The sequence below is a fragment of the Chiloscyllium punctatum genome, chromosome 3 (assembly GCF_047496795.1).
Source record: "Chiloscyllium punctatum isolate Juve2018m chromosome 3, sChiPun1.3, whole genome shotgun sequence".
NCBI classification, from domain to species: domain Eukaryota; kingdom Metazoa; phylum Chordata; class Chondrichthyes; order Orectolobiformes; family Hemiscylliidae; genus Chiloscyllium; species Chiloscyllium punctatum.
Window position 1 is genome coordinate 107,773,600 of NC_092741.1, and position 19,560 is coordinate 107,793,159.

General features: G+C 40.7%; 1 protein-coding gene across 18 annotated transcripts in view; it reads right to left on the minus strand.

Annotated features, from left to right (window-relative positions):
• adgrb3 (adhesion G protein-coupled receptor B3) overlaps positions 1 to 19,560 on the minus strand; it is an 838,641-nt gene that overhangs the window by 56,013 nt on the left and 763,068 nt on the right. For 15 of the 18 annotated variants that reach the window (XM_072558131.1, XM_072558090.1, XM_072558114.1 and 12 more), the window contains one exon: positions 14,659 to 14,748. The exons of the other annotated variants lie outside the window; for them this stretch is intronic. In XM_072558131.1, coding sequence (XP_072414232.1) covers positions 14,659 to 14,748 — 90 coding nt within the window. The remainder of the gene's footprint in view (positions 1 to 14,658; positions 14,749 to 19,560) is intronic. 18 annotated transcript variants of the gene reach the window in all.

A 19,560-nucleotide genomic window follows, 5' to 3' on the forward strand; every position in this document is an offset into this window, starting at 1 on the left:
AAGTGGGTGGGATTGATTTTACATATAATTTGTATGCAACTACTCTGAACTCACTGATAGCTGAAGAAGTTGTTCTGTAATGTCCTCACCCCTGAAGCAACCTTGCATTGATGTTAAGGAGCTGCATATCACAGACCATAAACAGAACCAAGTGGGTAGAGTTACACTGGACCAGAATACAGCAGACTACACTGTACTACACTAGATGAGAACTTGAGAATCACAGAGGCATGAATGCATAAAGAAGACAGGTTAGTCCTTATTCACTGTAACCATAAATCTGAGTGTGGTATATCTGTGATGATCATGTATTTCAATGTTTAGTATTAATGTATAATAAATAATGTCAGGCTCTTGTAGTGCTACAGCAACATCCCTGTCTCTGAGTTTAAATGCTTGGGTTCCAGTTTCACCCACTCCAGAAGTGTGTCATATCATATCTAAACAAGTTGATTAAAAATACCTATAATTTTATAAATTCAAGTCTAAGACAGTTCTTTACTTTGTCTTCTCCTCAACCAGTCTATCTTGAAGGCAAACTCATCATGTGGTATCAAACCACTAAGAAAAAATCCTGATTGGTGCTGGAAAGTTCTCTGTAGTTGCAGTCATGAGTTCTATCTTTATCCATGGAAGAACTATAGTATAACACAGTCAAATGTTTTAGGCTTCTAAGGAAATCATGTTTGAGCATATACATCAAAAAGGTTGTTGTGATTTGTAACAGGACAGTGTAGAATATTCCCTTGTCCTCTCCAATTGAAAGCAGCCCCAGATCTGGCTGCAGTGCAAGTTTCCTTGCATGAACAGTTTATCTAAAAAGTGCTAATATGAAAGTTAATCATCAATACCAGGTCCCAGCTGCTAGGCTGGGTATGCGGGATATCAATATTCAGTACCATAGATTTGTTATGGAGCAGAAGGAGTCCATTCAGTCCATTAGATCTGCAATAGCTCATGAAACGACCATCTTTAGGTTGAGTCAGTCCCCTGCTGTTTCCTTATACCTTTGCCCATTATTTTTATCCAAATCATCATCCAATGCCCTCCTGAATGCTTCCAGTGAATGTGCTCCCACCATATTTCCAGGCAGTATTTTTTGTACCATAACTACTCACTGTGTAAAAAAAAAAATTCTTTAAACTCGCATCACTCTGATTCTTTTGCATATCATGTTAAACCTATGACTTCTCACTCCTTTAATGAATGCAAAGTTTCTCCCTATCTACTCAATGGAACATTTAGGAAGAAATTACTGTTCAAATTGAAGTCAACAAAATAAAGGTTTCATAAATACTTGCCAAAGGGAATTTTTCGGATAAAATAGTCACTCTCAAATGAAAGTGGATCCCAACATTTGAAAGAAATAGAATCTAACAGTTCGAAATGAAAATAGAAAATCATGAAAAGATGATAAGAAGTCAAAAAGGCAGAAGATTAGCACTTCCAGCAAAATCTTGCAAAGCCACTTGGGGATATAGATATTCATAATGCTTTCAATTCTCACCCACCCAAATTATTTGGTGTTAACTAACCTAAAATTGGACCATCTATTTTAGAATCTAAAGTTATGCGCCATTGGAAAAGCAACTAAAACATTTATTTCAAGTAACCTCCATCACTTTTAAACTGATATAAAATGGTTCTCATCTCAATTGTTATGTTGCACTTACTTAACATCCACTGACACCATAATTTAATTCTGATACTTAGTACTTTGTGTGATTATGGCCTTTGAAGGTAGTCAATGAAAGTGTTTGCTTGATATCTTGTGCCCACTCAGTTTTGTAAGTATTCGACAGATTCAGGCAGTTTAATTTTGGACGTCTGGGACTAATGAGTCAACTTGAAGAGAACATGTAACATGTCCAAGTTGTGGGGGAGCTAGCTTAGAAAGCTTGGGGTTGATTGTAATATAGGGTCAAATTGATGAGGAGTGGTATGAACTTTTGAACAACCTGGGGAGCTGTGTTCCCATGAGGTTGTTTTCATTAAAAAAAATCTTTGCTAAGTCAAGTATTTATGATGTTGAGATTCACTTGCATCCAAAATATCACAAAACCTTTCTTTTCAGCCTCTTTGTTCAGATGAAAATTAATAAGCGACATTGATATTTTTATCCTGCAATATACCTCCATTCTTTTGCCTTTTGATTGAAAACATTGGTATGAATTGATACAATATCTGTATTTCCTTTCTTTCTCCACTCTGCAAAAACTGAGCTCAGTTGTGCTGCCAATGACTAAGGTCAAGTGGGAACTTTCTGGTTTTGTGTGACTCACTACACAAAATCCATGAGAGGTTTATAAATTAATTTGTCAAGTCAACATGGAATGCCAAAGTGCTCTCATCTGTGCATGAGCTTCTGATACTTAATTGAAAGTTGCTTATATCAAATCATCTAATAATTCAATTCTTTCAGCATGAAATTCCCGAGTTCAATCATTACTTACGTTACTTAATTTAAAATATTGCATCCTTTAAAATTTTTGGCTGAAAAAAAATCACCAGAATTTGATTGTGAGTGCATCTATTTGTTTTTTTTAATGAATAAGGTATTTTGGGCCCAGGTGAATTATACAACCTGGAGAGCTGAAATTGATTTGATCAATTATTTTGCTAACAGAAACAGGAGAAGGCTATCGGGTCCTTCAATAATTGCTCTGCCATTCAGTTAGATTGTTGTTGGTCTGGACTTTCAATCTTTTTACTTCCTTTGGATCAATTTCCCTTGATACCTTTATCCAATAAAAATCTATCGATCATAATTTCAAAACTTTCAACTAGCCCCAACCATCGACTGATGATGGGAGCGAGATGCTCCAGAATAACAGGACCCTTGATATGAAATTGTGCTTCCCAATTTCACTGGTGAATGGTCTAACTTTATTTTTAAGCTGGAGTCTTCTTGTTCTGAATTTCAGTCCTACAAGAACTGAGTTTTACTGTAGGTGAGGGCGGTTGGGAGTCTACTGCTCCCTGACCCCTGGCAGTAAAGTTAATCATAAGCCTGTCGACTGTGATAAAATATAGGTTGTGGGCTGACTTAACAAGTTAATTACACTCTCTGGGGAAGGAAGCCCCTCCTTTCCTCCCACTCACTCCATTAGTCAAGAAAGAAAAATCATTAAAATTGTGAAGGACATGTACAGGTCAGACTCACCTAGTTATTCAAGATGAAGCTCCACTGTGCCCAGTACCTTCATTCCCAATTTTACTGTTTTATTGTTGGATTGTCCTCAGAGTGAGTTCAGCAGGAACTCTCTTCTCCTTCTCCTACCCAACAAACCACCAGTCTTATGGGTTCAGCAGCAACCCCCATCCACCAGCCCATCCACCCCACACACATATGCACACACCAACACATAGTCCCATTCTCATAGCTCTGATAAATGAACATCATTCTATTCCCCAACAGTTGCCCACCATGATCATGAATTAAGGTGTCATTTACATAAATGATTTGGATGCGAGCATATGAGGTACAGTTAATAGGTTTGCAGATGACACCAAAATTGGAGGCATAGTGGACAGTGAAGAGGGTTACCTCAGATTACAACAGGATCTTGACCAGATGGGCCAATGGGCTGAGAAGTGGCAGATGGAGTTTAATTCAGATAAATGCGAGGTGCTGCATTTTGGGAAAGCAAATATTAGCAGGACTTATACACTTAATGGAAAGGTCCTAGGGAGTGTTGCTGAACAAAGAGACCTTGGAGTGCAGGTTCATTGCTCCTTGAAAGTGGAGTCGCAGGTAGATAGGATAGTGAAGAAGGCGGTTGGTATGCTTTTCTTTATTGGTCAGACTATTGTGTACAGGAGTTGGGAGGTCATGTTGCAGCTGTACAGGACATTGGTTAGGCCACTGTTGGAATATTGCATGCAATTCTGGTCTCCTTCCTATCGGAAAGATGTTGTGAAACTTGAAAGGGTTCAGAAAAGATTTACAAGGATGCTGTCAGGGTTGGAGGATTTGAGCTATAGGGAGAGGCTGAACAGGCTGGGGCTGTTTTCCCTGGAGCATCGGAGGCCGAGAAATGACCTTATAGAGGTTTACAAAATTATGAGGGGCATGGATAGGATAAATAGGCAAAGTCTTTTCCTTGGGGTTGAGGAGTCCAGAACTAGAGGGCATAGGTTTAGGGTTGGAGGAGAAAGATATAAAAGAGATCTACGGGTCAATGTTTTCACACAGAGGGTGGTACGTGTATGGAATGAGCTGCCAGAGGAAGTGGTGGAGGCTGGTACAATTGCAACATTTAAGAGGCATTTGATTGGGTACATGAATAGGAAGGGTTTGGAGGGATATGGGCCAGGTGCTGGCAGTTGGGACTAGATTGGATTGGGATATCTGGTTGGCATGGATGGGTTGGACCGAAGGATCTGTACATCTCTATGACTCTGAGTGTGAGCATTTTGGTGGGGAAGGGATTAAGGACTCTTGGGGAAGGTGGAGTCAACTGAGTCGATGTATGTATGAAAGTGGATAATGCTCTCATTGCTGACCAAATATATCCAAGAACACTGCAAGAGGCAAGAGAACAAATTGCAGGGAACCTGGCTGATATTTTTGCATGATGAATAACCACAGGGGAGGTCCTTGAAGACTGGAGATTAGAAAATGTTGCGCCTCTATTCAATAGGGGCTGCAAAGAAAAACCTGGGAACTTTAGACCAGTAAGCCTAATATCTGCAGCAGGTAGGTTACTTGAGAAGATTCTGAGAGATAAGATATACATACATTTTGGAAAGACTGGGTTTGATTAGTAGTAGTAGTAAGCATGGCTTTGAGTGTGGGAGGTCATGTCTCATAAATTTGTTAGAGTTCTTTGATAAAGTGACCAGGAAGGTTGACAAGGGCAGGGTGATGGACATAGTCTATATGGATTTCAGTAAGGCCTTTGATAAGGTTCCACATGGTAGGCTGTTCTGGAAGGTTAGATCATGAATCCAGGGCAAGCTAGCAAATTGGATACAAAATTAGCTTGATGGGAGGAAGTAGAGGGTAATAGTGAAAGGATGCTTGTCAGACTGGAAGTCTGTGACTAGTGGAGTGCCTCAGGGGTCAGTGCTAGGCCCATTGCTGTCTATCTACATCAGTGATTTGGATGTAAATGTACAAGGTATGATTAGTAATTTTGCAGGTGACACTAAAATAGGTAGTATAATGGACAATGAGGAAGGATTTCAGAATTGCAGCAAGATCTCGATCAGCTGGGAAGTGGGCTGAGAAATGGCAAATGGAGTTTAATATAGATAATTGTGTGGTCTTGCATTTTGGAAAATCAAATCAAGACAGGAGTTTCATGGTGAATGGTAGAGCCTTAAGGAGTGTAGTGGAACAGAGGGAACTTTTAGTTTCGATAAATGGTTCTCTGAAAGTGGAGTCACAGATAGACTGGGCAGTGAAGGCACCTTTTGGCACACTGGCCTTCATCAGCCACGGCACTGAGCACAGAAGTTGCGAAGTTACATTGCAGTTTTACAGGATATTGGTGAGGCTGCACTTGGAGTATTGTGTTCAATTTTGGTCAGCTTGCTATAGGAAGGATGTTATTAAGTTGGAAATAATGTAGAATAAAGTTAGAAGGATGTTGCCAGGTCTCAACGATCTGAGTTATAGGGGGAGGTTGGACAAGCTAGGACTTTTTTCTTTAGAGCATAGGAGACTGAGGGGGGACCTTATAGAAGCATATAAGATCATGAGAAGCATGGACAGGGTGAATGTACTCAGTCTTTTACCCAGGGTTGGGGAATCGATGACTAGAGGGTATCAGTTTAAGGTGAGAGGGGAAAGAATAAAAGGGAACCTGAGGGGCAACTTTTTTACACTAAGGGTGGTACGCATATGGAATGAGCTTCCAGTGGAAGTGGTTGAGGTGGGTAGGTACATTAAAAACATTTCAAAGGCGTTTAGACAAATACATAGGTAGGCAAGGTTTAGAAGGATATGGGCCAAGTGCAGGGAAATGGTGTTAGTGTGGATGGACATTTTGGTCGCCATGGATCAGTTTGAGCCAAAGAGCCTGTCTCAGTGCCGTTGAACTGTATGACTCCACGAGTGTGGGAAGTTGTGCTTTGCAGCCCAAGGAGAAACACAAAGTGGATGGGTGATGCAGGTAACATCTTGGTGGTGTGCCTGCAATGGGCATAGGGTACCCCCAAATATTCTCCTTCCTATTCACACAAGTTCACTGACAACACCATGGCAGTCGGTCGAATCTCGGGTGGCAATGAAACAGACTACAGATGGGAGGTGGAAGACTTGGAAAAATGGTGCACTGAGAACAGCCGAGCTCTCAATGCCGGCAAAACTCATTATAGACTTTTGGCAGCATATTACTCATGCCCCCTTACACATTAACAGCACAGAGGTGGAACAAATGGAGAGTGTCAACCTACTGCGAGTGGTCATCAACAACAAGCTTTTCTGGACTCTTCATGTGGACGCACTGGTTACAAAGGCCCAACAAGGCCTCTTCTTCCTCAGGTAGCTGAGGAAATTTGGCATGAGGGCAAATACCCTTACTGACTTTTATAGGTGTGCCATCAAGAGCATTCTGTCTGGATGTATCACTACCTGGTATGGCATTCAAGATCAGAAAGTGGTGAACTTGGCCTGGACAATCACGAAGGCCAACCTCCCATCTATAGAGTTCATCTACCAAGCTCGCTGTCAAGGAAAGGCCACGGGCATTCTCAAAGATCTATCCCACCCTCGTAATGCTTTTCTACAACCTCTACCATCAGGGAGAAGGTACAGAAGCCTGAACACATGCACCAGCCGGTTTCAAAACAGTTTCCACCCTACTGTTGTTGGAATACTGAATGAACTCACAAACTCTTAACATTCGCCTGTACCTGTTGTTTTTGTTTTGCCGCTATTTACCTATTATTTACTTATCTATGATATCCAACTATGTGATCTGATTGTATCTGACTCGCAAGACAAAGCTTTTCACTGTGCCTCAAAATTCAAATGAAGTGATGAAGTAGTAGTCTGTCCTTTGTTTCACTTTCCCTAATCTAGTGGGGACAGACTCCTCAGTGTCCATTATTTAACAAGTTAAAGGCCTGAATAGATAGACAGGTGAGTGCCTCACCAATCCACTATATTATGGGGAATGCCTCCAGGGGGAGTGAGAAGGCCACTTGCCTTACTTTAAGTGCTGCCCATGCCTGAAAATATGCCAACTAGAGGAGTCTGAAATTCTCCTCCTAAAATTCTTTCATCATTCTTTTTTATTCACAGGACTCAGGCATTGTTGACTGAACCAGAGTTTGTTGACTTATCTATCTGTCCTGAACTACTGCAACTTTGAGGTGTAGGGACAGCACCAGTCCTGTCAAGCATATCAGTCAGAATAGCCACCTAACCTTCTACACTCAAGGCAGGACAGACAGCATTTCTGCATCTTTGTCTCATAACTGAACTCTTTAAATATTGAGATAGTTTTGGTGGGTTTATCCTCTCCCCATTCCTATTCATTTAGTTGGCTGTCAATGAATTGATTCTAACACCTAACATATTTATATCCTCCCTTAAGTACGGAGACCAATACTGTACACAATCATTGGCAATCAATCACTAAGGAATATGATTGTCCATCTAGGAAATTCTATGTCACTGGTCATGAGTTGTGTGTGTCCTTGTGTGGCTGATTAGCCCAATCCTAGAGCCACTCTCCTTGCATCTCATGGGAGGTGGTGCATTAAGGGTAAAACAAGAGGAATCTATAGTGGTACTGGGAGGGAAGAGAAGAGATGAAAGTGAAAGTGTGAGATTTGGAATTAGCACAATTGAGGGCCTCATTAAGTACAGTGTCAATGGATCACTGGCTGAGGGTCATGGTTTAGTCATCTACATTTAGGGGCTGTGTTCTGGATTGGAGAAGTGCAAATTTTTTCAATGTTGTTTGATGGGAAATAGACATTACTGGCAAAGTCAGCATTTATTGAGACACTGCTGGTAAGCTGTAGTCTTTGAGATATAGACTTACAATGCTAACAGGAAGGGAGTTCCAGGATATTGATCCAGCAAAACTGAAGGCATGATGATACATTTCCAAGTTTGGATGATATGTGACTTTGAGGATCACTTGTACATGGTGGTCAGGGTTTGGAAGGTGCTGTCTACGAAGCCTTGCTGACTTCTTGTAGGGCAACTTGTTGGCATTGTGTATGGGTAGTGAAAGGAGTATATATTTGTGGTTATAGTACCAATTAACATAGAACATAGAACATAGAACATTACAGCACAGTACAGGCCCTTCGGCCCTCGATGTTGCGCCGATCAAAGCACACCTAACCTACACTAAGCCACTATCCTGCATATACCTATCCAATGCCCGCTTAAATACCCATAAAGAGGGAGAGTCCACTACTGCTACTGGCAGGGCATTCCATGAACTTACAACTCGCTGTGAAGAACCTACCCCTAACATCTGTCCTATATCTACCCCCCCTTAATTTAAAGCTATGCCCCCTTGTAATAGCTGACTCCATACGTGGAAAAAGGTTCTCACTGTCAACCCTATCTAACCCCCTAATCATCTTGTACACCTCTATCAAGTCACCCCTAAACCTTCTTTTCTCCAATGAAAACAACCCCAAGTGCCTCAGCCTTTCCTCATAGGATCTTCCTACCATACCAGGCAACATCCTGGTAAACTTCCTCTGCACCCGTTCCAGTGCCTCCACATCCTTCCTATAGTATGGCGACCAAAACTGCACACAATATTCCAGATGCGGCCGCACCAGAGTCTTATACAACTGCAGCATGACCTCAGGACTCCGGAACTCAATTCCTCTACCAATAAAAGCCAGTACGCCATATGCCTTCTTCACTGCACTATTTACCTGGGTGGCAACTTTCAGAGATCTGTGTACATGGACACCAAGATCCCTCTGCTCTTCCACACTACCAAGTATCCGACCATTAGCCCAGTACCCCATCTTTTTATTACTCTTACCAAAGTGAATCACCTCACACTTAGCTACATTGAACTCCATTTGCCACCTTTCTGCCCAGCTCTGCAGCTTCTCTATATCCCGCTGTAACCTGCCACATCCTTCCTCACTGTCTACAACTCCTCCGACTTTCGTATCATCTGCAAACTTGCTCACCCAACCTTCTAACCCTTCCTCCAGGTCATTTATAAAAATGACAAACAGCAATGGTCCCAAAACAGATCCTTGCGGAACACCGCTAGTGACGGCACTCCAAGATGAACCTTTGCCATCAACTACTACCCTCTGTCTTCTTCCAGCCAGCCAATTCCTAATCCAAACCTCCAACTCACCCTCAATGCCATATCTCTGTATTTTCTGCAGTAGCCTACCATGGGGGACCTTATCAAACGCCTTACTAAAATCCATATATACCACATCTACCGCTTTCCCCTCATCTACCTCCTTAGTCACCTTCTCAAAGAATTCAATAAGGTTTGTGAGGCACGACCTGCCCTTCACAAAACCATGCTGACTATCCTTGATCACATTATTCTTATCCAGATGTGCATAAATCCTATCCCTTACAATTCTCTCTAAGACTTTGCCCACAACAGAAGTGAGACTCACTGGCCTATAGTTACTAGGATTATCCCTACTCGCCTTCTTGAACAAGGGAACCACGTTTGCTAGCCTCCAGTCCTCTGGCACTACTCCTGTAGACAAAGAGGACACAAAAATCAAGGCCAATGGCTCTGCAATCTCCTCCCTTGCTTCCCAGAGAATCCTAGGATAAATGCCATCAGGCCCAGGGGACTTATCTATTTTCACCCTTGCCAGAATTTCCAACACCTCTTCTCTACAAATCTCAAAGCCATCCATTCTACTTATTCGTGCCTCAGTATTCATATCGACAACGATGTCCTGTTCCTGAGTGAATACTGACGAAAAGTATTCATTCAGTGCCTCCCCAATCTCTTCAGCCTCCACATGCAACTTCCCATTACTATCCTTGATTGGACCTATTCCTACCCTAGTCATTCTTTTATTCCTAACATACCTATAGAAAGCCTTAGGGTTTTCCCTAATCCTACCAACTAAGGACCTCTCATGTCCCCTCCTTGCTGCTCTTAGCTCTCTCTTCAGGTCCTTCCGGGCTACCTTATAACTCTCAATCGCCCCTATTGAACCTTCACGCCTCATCTTTACAAAGGCCGCCCTCTTCCATTTAACAAGGGATTCCAATTCCTTATTAAACCATGGCTCCCTCACATGACCCTTTCCTCCCTGTCTGATAGGTACGTACTTATCAAGGACACTCAATAGTTGCTCCTTGAACAAGTTCCACATATCAATTACGCTCTTGCCTTGGAATCTACTTTTCCAATCCACACATCCTAAGTCATGCCTCAACGCATCATACTTTCCCTGCCCCCAGCTATAACTCTTGCCCTGTAGTACACACTTATCCCTCTCCATCACGAGTGTAAAAATCACCGAATTGTGGTCACTGTCCCCAAAGTGCTCACCTACCTCTAGTTCTAATACCTGGCCTGGTTCGTTACCCAGAACCAAATCCAGTATGGCCTCACCTCTTGTTGGCTTCTCTACATATTGTGTCAGGAAACTCTCCTGCACACATTGCACAAACACTGACCCATCTAACGAACTGGAGCTATAGCTTTCCCAATCAATATCAGGAAAGTTAAAGTCTCCCATAACAATCACCCTATTACTGTCACTCTTCTCCTGAATCATCTTCACAATCCTTTCTTCAACGATTCTAGGACTATTAGGAGGCCTGTAAAAGACTCCTAACAGGGTGATCTCACCTCTCCTATTCCTAACCTCAACCCAAACTACCTCAGATGGCAAATCTTTGTCCATCTTCCTTTCCACCGCTGTAATACTATCTTTGACAAGCAAAGCCACACCCCCCCCTCTTTTACCCCCACCTCTGACCCTACTAAAACATTTAAACCCTGGAACCTGCAACAGCCAATCCTGTCCCTGATCTAGCCATGTCTCCGTAATAGCCACAACATCGAAGTCCCAGGTACCAACCCACGCTGCGAGTTCACCTACCTTATTTCGTATACTTCTGGCATTAAAGTATACACACTTCAAACCACTCTTCTGTTTACAGGCACCCTCCTTTAAGATTGATGCCATATTCCTAACCTCCCTACACTCCAGGTCCTGCACCCTAAAGCTACAGTCTAGGTTCCCATGCCCCTGCAGAGTTAGTTTAAACCCCCCCCAAGAGCACTAGCAAACCTCCCCCCAAGGATACTGGTGCCCCTCAGGTTCAGGTGCAGACCATCCTGTTTATAGAGGTCCCACCTTCCCCAGAAAGAACCCCAGTTATCCAAGTACCGAAATCCCTCCCTCCTGCACCATCCCTGTAGCCACGTATTTAACTCTTCTCTCTCCCTATTCCTCGACTCTCTAATTAAGTGGATTGTTTTGCCCTGGATAGTGTCAAGCTTTTGGCCTGTTGTTAGAGCTGTACTAATCTGGGCAAGTGGGGAGCATTTTCTTACATTCTTGACTTGTGCCTTGTAGATGGTGAGCAGTGGGGATTTCAGAGATTGCATATGTTTTCAAAGGGTTTGCGGTGATATATTACGAGGGTTTAGGAGATGGGAGGTGGTGGTGAAGTTGGATGCAAGGAACTAACACTTCTGACATTTCACCTTTGTCTTCCATATATTGCAGACATTCTCTATTCCTCTTCCTTCCTGACCATTTTCCCTGCTCTGCATTTGTTCAAAACTTGTTTAACTTTTCCAGTTCTGGTGAGAGGTCAAGCGAGAAGATTAACTCACTCTCTTTCTCTGCACAGATGTTGCCTGACCTGTGAGTATTTCTAGCATTTTCTGGTTTCACCTGTGTTTTTTTTAAACACATTGTGGTGGGTATCTCCCGGTCCTGGAGTTTGTCCGTTTTAAGTCCCAATATTCCGTCAGTATTATTATTTTATTGATACTACATTCTCCAAGTTCCTCCTATTGACTGCTGTTTTTAAAATTTCCTTACCCTGCTGTATTTTCCCCCTTCTGTCACTGTGACAACAAATGCATCTGTCCTTATTAGACTCACATCCCCATCACTGATTTTCCTTTATCTTCATATAATCTTTAATTTCTTGCTGTTATGCTTATAGCTCTTGCAATGCGTTTTTTTCATATTTCCTTATTGAAACTTATAATGTTGCTTTTTATACTTGTACCAGTCCTAGTTACATCCAGTTACTATTGTCTCAGGAAAACTATCTGAAATATTGTCGATATTTTGCTTGCTGATATATTTAAAACCGTTAGTACTATCTAGCTTCTTAAAAGTTTGTAATTGTATTGCAGCTCATCACTATTATAGGTGTTCTTGCTATTTTTCTCTTGCTCTGCTCCCTTCTTTTGACATCAATTACTTCAACTATACATCCAGCAATTCTCTCCCCAATACCCAAATAAAATCACTGAATGATCATTGACTTTCTTCAGATAGCACTCCCTCAAGGCACACATTCACACAGTCTTTTATCCATTCTTCTTTTGTGGTGTGAGGGAATTTGGGGGGGTGGGAAATAGGATGTCTAACTGTCCATGATCCCTTGCACAGCAAAGAAAATCCCATTCCATTTAAATCTTCAAAGCCACTTTTATCAGGTCAGGCTAACAATCAGCTGAATTTAATCTCGGCATTCTGGATCTATCTCAGCTGGCCCTCAAATGGAATTTGTTCATCTTTGTCACTGAAATTGCCTTCAAGGAAATTTTATGCCAAATGCTTCTTTTCTATTCATTGGCTTTTCACTTTCCATAAGGGATAAACCCATAAACACCTAAATACTGCTTTAGCATCCATCAGCTCTTTGAATAACATTCTTCCATGCTAAACAAGTAGTAGCAGGTGGACATCATTCTCACCTCTCCCTCTGTGTCCTGACTTTCGTAGTCTATTTTTGTTTTGTTGACATTATCACGTTAAATGCTTCTCTGAGCTTTTCTCCTTTCTAAGTTGCAAATATATCATCAGTGCAGTTTTCCACCATCCTACTGTTAAAATGAAGTTTTGCTACTAGTTTAACTTTTTACAGGATCGCAGAAATTTAGAGCACCTCACTTTCCTCAGTGTATTCTGGAAATCCCTCACCCCATTCCTGTCAACCTTTCCTATCTCCAACAATCTTTGGAATTTAAAACATAAACTTGCACTATCCAATTTTTTTTTTGATTTTGCTTGTCTTCTCTTGCAACCTTTCCAATGTTTGCTGTGCTCTGCTATTTTCCTCACCTTGGGCCTTTTGGATTGCTAACTGACCTCTTTGTAGAGGTTAAACAATGAACTAGACAAATATTACCCATAGATTCTCCATTGGTTTAAATGGGGATATCACCAACTGCAAGGAAAAAGTAAGATATTTGCAATATATAAAAGATTAATTGATTCTCTCATATACAATGGTGTAATGGTATTTTTACAACACAATTGTTTTCTAAAACTGTGAACAGTCTAATGCCAATTCTCATGTACTCTTGGCCATCACTGTGTGGGAAAACCAAGAGTTCTAATTTCCATAGATCATTTGCACCTTCAACAGAAAGCAGCACACTGTTTTATCAAGCAGTGTGACTTCAAACACAAGTAATAAAGCACATTTTCTGTTAGGGACAACATTGGAATCAAAAACCATGCACATTTTTCTCCATGTTTGTTTTAATTGGCATTTGGCACAAAGAAGCAGATTGAATGATAGATCAGAGCTATAGTTTTCATGGAACCGATTTGTTCCCAAAAGAAATTATCACTATGGTGTATAAAATTGTTCTATTTTTGCTTTAAGTTTAACAATAATTATAGCTGCATACAGTTGCTATCTACTGTTACTGTTACATTTACTAGGAGGTTGGTTCCCAACTGAGACACCAACTGATGGTGTCTCCTTAAGGTTGTCTTTATGCTCCAACAATCTATCCAAGATTACTGGAAGATTTTGAAATGGTGTGTGTCTCCAGGGGAAACATCTTTATCATATCTATCTATCTTTTACATATTAGTGGTGTTATCTGAACATTATTCCATCTTTATGGAGTATATTTACTGTGCTTTATTTTAATTTGCATTTTTAAGCTTAGTTTCTTGATTCTTTTTACAGTCATCTTATTATGCTGGAACATGAGAGTTATTTTTTCAAAATTTCTGGGTATACCAGAAATTATAGAACTAGCTTTACAATTTTTTGGTTTGGTTAATAGTTAGAGATGAGGCCATGCTTAGAAATAAGTGCACTGTACCAAACTACTCTCTCCTTCCTTTGTTTGTCTCAAATTGTGTCCAGAAATTAAGTACTGCATAGGAAAAAAATCCTTGGGCCATAATTCGTCCTCATTGTCCTTCCAAATATATGTTTAATCACGCTTTGAAAGTTACAAGTGAATCTGCTTCAACTACCCTTTCAAGAAGTGAATTTTCACCATCTTAGTATTGTACACTACATAAAAAGTCAGTTCAAATCTCACTCCTAGTTCTTTTGTTAATGATCTTAAAATTCTTTAGCCCAATGTAAATTGGTGTTAGTATATTAAATGCTTGCTCCATCACTCCTACCATATGGTTTTCGTTACTTTAGATTTTCAACAAGACAATAACAACACATGGACCAAAGATAAGCAATAAATTCACAAACTGTAAAGGACTCAAAATCACCTGTGTTTGGATATATAGGCATCATTTTAGAATGGCCAGGTCTATATAAGCTCTTGGTCTGGGATGGTCGATGGTGCTGTTCAAGATGATCTTTGGAAGGGCACATCCAAAATAAAACAAATAACATGATCATCAATACCAAATGTCTGCACCACACCAACATTCCTACCCTCCAACAAAAAAATCATTTAACCGGAATACAATAAATTACAGAGGAAAGAAAAGGGAACAGTAGTAATGAGACAAATATGTAGAAGTCTTCATAAAATTCCCTTCACGTTGATTGAAAGACTTTGTCAAAGGATATGATTAACGTTTCTTACTGCTCCTGTTAGTTAACATCACTAATGTGACTTATAAATATGTGAATGATGTAGGTTTTTACATAAAATTAAAACGGGCAGAAATCACACATTAAATATAAATTTGTATGTGTGCAGCTTTCTGCTTCTGTTGACTAAATGAGTAGTTAGAAAAGTAGAGAAGTGTATGTCTCTATTTAAGCTCAAACTTAAATTCTTTGAATTTTGATCTTTAAATTTTGCCTTTTTGAACAAGGTAATTTTGCAAGATATCATAAAACAAAGAACTGCAGTTGCTGAAAATGTGAAATGAAACCAAAATTGCTGGACATATTAAGAAGGTCTGACAGTATCTGTGGAGAGTTAATGTTTCAAGTTCAGTGACTCTGAAGAAGGGGCACTGGACTTGAACATTAATTCTACTTTCTCTCTACAGACACTGCCAGATCTGTTGAGTTTGTCCAGCAATTTCTGTTTTTGTTCATAAAATATTAGTTCTCTTTTGACAATTTCCACATTTCCTTCTGGGTTTTTAAAATTTATATAGGCTTTCACCATTCTCTTCAGTCTGGATGGCAGTGTCTAAAAGTCAGCATCAGATTTGGAACCACATTGGCAAATCCCATTTGGTAGCGGGCCAAACTGATGCAGGAAGTGGGAGCATGTCCATAATTTCAGAGGATGTGCAGCCAGGAGCAGTACAAAAGTTTGCAACGGGTCGCAATAAGACACTTTGGATTGCTGCTGTGACACTGGCAATGTTGCTTAGCAATGTATCTTTGAGGCTGCCCTCAATTTGTAAACCTAGGGTGCCCAAGTCTTTGAATTAATATCATAAGTTTTTGATTTAATCTGGCCAGTGGAGACTATTGTCAAAGGAGACAATAATGTAAGCTCTTGTCAACAATTACAGCCTCCCTTCTCTTCTGCCCAGTTTTAAAGTGAACAAATTCAATTTGGGTGACAGTGTATCACTTCATATAGCAATGATAGACTCTTATGACCATGTGTGCTTGAGTTCTATTTTGCCAATATTCTTTCCCCTATTTTCTGATTCATGTCATAGACACCCAGGCATGGAAATTGGGCTCACCAGCACTCATGATTTGGATGCAACAAGTGGCTTTAGAGTCCAAATTGGTGTCCATTTAAAGTGTGTAGATGGGGCCTGGTGCCAGATTATGCCAGATGTCATATTGGTGATTGCATTAAGTGAATAGCAGTTAAAAATATGCACAGCAGACAGACTATGAATGGCATTCAGCATGCAATGCTAAACTCACAACAGTGGTGCCAATCCAGACCTTAACATTGCAACTAAGGTTCTATCTTACATGTGTTTGGATTTCAGTATGAAGCAGAAGACCCCACCTTAGTGCTGCTGGCCACATTCTCAGCAGTGCCATTTCTTCAGGAGCTCATGCCACAATGGCCTCACTTCCCTCCCTTTACCCTCAACCTCATAAGATAGCACAGGTAGTTGCATTGTCACCTCAGAGTGAGATGTTGTGATTCAAGTCCCACTCCAGGACTGAAACAACCTTGGCTAGAGTTATACTGCAATACCAAGGGTGTGCAGCACATTGCAGGTGCTGCCTTTTGGAGGAGGTATCAAACTGAGCTCTAGTCTGTCTTCTCCACACACATAAAATATCCAATGATCCATATTCTTCCCTCCATCAACATCATTACATCTGATTATCGGTTCAGTACCATTTCGTAGAATTTGAACAGGATTAAAATGAAGAACTGCATTCTCATGTTGCCACCATGACTGAAGCTAACTGCTGTCTTTCCTTTCACATAGCAACCTTTTCCCTTAAAAGCTCAATAAATCTTCATAATGTAAACATTCTGCTCTAATGTCCAGCAAACCTCTTCTGAAAGCTCACTTTTCTGGACTTGCACAGGGTGCAAGAACAAAAAGGGCCATATATTTCTCACAACTATCCTTGCTCTGTCCTATGTTGCCTTTTTACCCGATCCTGGATATGGCAGGATTTTCTTATGAGGAGAGATTGAGTAGTTCGGACCTGTACTCAATGAAGCTTTGAAGAAAGGGAAAAGACCTGATTAAAACAAAGAAGATTCTTAGGGAGCTTAACAGGGTAAATGTGGAAAAGCTTTTTCCCCCTTAGAAATCTCAGAATAAGGAATCACTCACTTAAACCAATGATGAGGAAGAATTTCTTCTCTTAGACAGTTGTGAATGTGTAGAATCCTTCTCTGCAGAGGGCTGTTGAGGTTGTGTCATTAAGAGTACTTAAGGCTGAGATAGACAATTTTTTGATCAATAAGGGAATCAAGGGTTACAGGGAAAAGGCAAGAAAGTGGGAATGAGGATTATCAGATCAGCCATGGTCTCATTGAATGTTGGTGCAGTGTCAATGGACTGAATGGCCTACTTCTGATCCTACATCTTATGGTCTTGTTAGACATTTACCAACATGGCCACATACATTCACTAGAGACCACCATCAGGAATACAGACACACAAACATCCAAAAAATCATTAAAAACAAGGCAATATATATAATATATATACCATAAGGTACTCTGCTCTAATAAATTTGACTCACAACACTTATTTCTATCTCTGTTAATGGTTCCAGGAACTGACCTGGAAGATTGACAGTCATCTGGAGTCAAAGTAACATCAATCACTTTAGTTACTATACTGCATTCTGACAATCAATTCAATTAAACTTAATCATGCTCATCAATTCAACTCTCAATAATCTCAGCAACATCTCCAAGTTAGATTACTTAGGCTTCAAGGGGGAGGAAGGAGAATCACGCAAGCACTTTTCAATATTGTTACCTCATGTGGTTTCTGCTGGCATTCCCAGTAGAACAGTTAGATTTTTATTTGTGTCCTGCACACAAGATGACACTCCTACTGTCTCACAACAAAAAAATGACAACAAATAACTATGGCTCAGGTACAGTTATCACAGGTCCCCACAATGAACTATGTTTGTTTTGATGTGCACTGTTTTAATTGCCAGTTGCAGATAAGAGTGAGAAATCAAGAAGTTGCAAAGATGGGAACAGATGACTGGAAAGAACTTGTGAGGCTGCATCATAGAAGAAAGCAACCAGGAACATGAGAGAGGAGAGTGAAGGATGGGGAGGGTAAAACCAATGGCTAAAATCAAGATGACTGAGAAAGCACTTGTGAACCCAGAACAAGGTTGGGGCCAGGCCAAGACTAGATGAGCACACTCTTCGAATTTCACAATAGTATAGAAGTATAGTTAGTAAGTTTGCAGATGACACCAAAAGTGGAGGTGTACTGGACAGCAAAAAAGGTTACCTCAGATTACAACGGGATCTTGATCAGATGGGCCAATGGGCTGAGAAGTGGCAGATGGAGTTTAATTTAGGTAAATGCGAAGTGTTGCATTTTGGGAAAGCAAATCTTAGCAGGACTTCTACACTTAATGTTAAGGTCCTAGAGAGAGTTGCTGAACAAAGAGACCTTGGAGTGCAGGTTCATAGCTCCTTGAAGGTGGAGTCGAAGTTAGATAGGACAGTGAAGAAGGCGTTTAGTATGTTTTCCTTTATTGGTCAGAGCATTGAGTACAGGAGTTGGGAGGTCATGTTGCAGCTGTACAGGGCATTGGTTAGGCCGCTTCTGGAATACTGCATGCAATTCTGGTCTTCTTCCTATTGGAAAGATGTTGTGAAACTTGGAAGGGTTCAGAAAAGATTTACAAGGATGTTGCAAGTGTTGGAGGATTTGAGCTTTAGGGAAAGGCTGAACAGGCTGAGGCTGTTTTCCTGGAGTGTCGGAGGCTGAGGGGTGACCTTATAGAGGTTTACAAAATTATGAGGGGCATGGATAGGATAAATAGACAAAGTCTTTTCCCTGGGGTGGGGGAGTCCAGAACTAGAGGGTATAGGTTTACGGTGAGAGGGGAAAGTTATAAAAGAGACCTAGGGGGCAACTTCTTCACGCAGAGAGTGGTATGTGTATGGAATGAGCTGCAGAGGAAGTGGTGGAGGCTAGTACAATTGCAATACTTAAAAGACATTTGGATGGGTATATAAATAGGAAGGGTTGGGAGGGATATTGGCCAGGTGCTGGCAGGTGGGACTTGACTGGGTTGGGATATCTGGTCGGCATGGACAGGTTGGACTGAAGGGTCTGTTTCCGTGCTGAATATGTCTATGATTCTACCATGATCTATCAGAATAACTTGCAAAGAATATACTTTCATTCGTATTCTAACACCAAGATTTATAGCCTAGTATGTGAGGTCATACAGTGTAAATAAATATTTACACTATGAGAAGCAGTTCTTTAAATACTTCTATTTAAATCGCTTTCTCATGTGCAAATGTTGGGGATCAGGAAAAGATTTCTATGAAGTCTGCATCATTTCAACATTGAAGATTTGTATTTTTCAAAAATTGCTTCTTCCCCTTCTGCAATGGATAAAGTTTGGAATAGAAAATTACATCTAGGTTTGAATTACTGAATAAATATTCACTTCATTGCAATGTAGCAGAAGATGCAAGACAAAATTTATTAGCAATTCAAGACTCTCTGTCCATTGTTTTGCAAGGACCTCCTGAAATGACAAAATTCATGCTA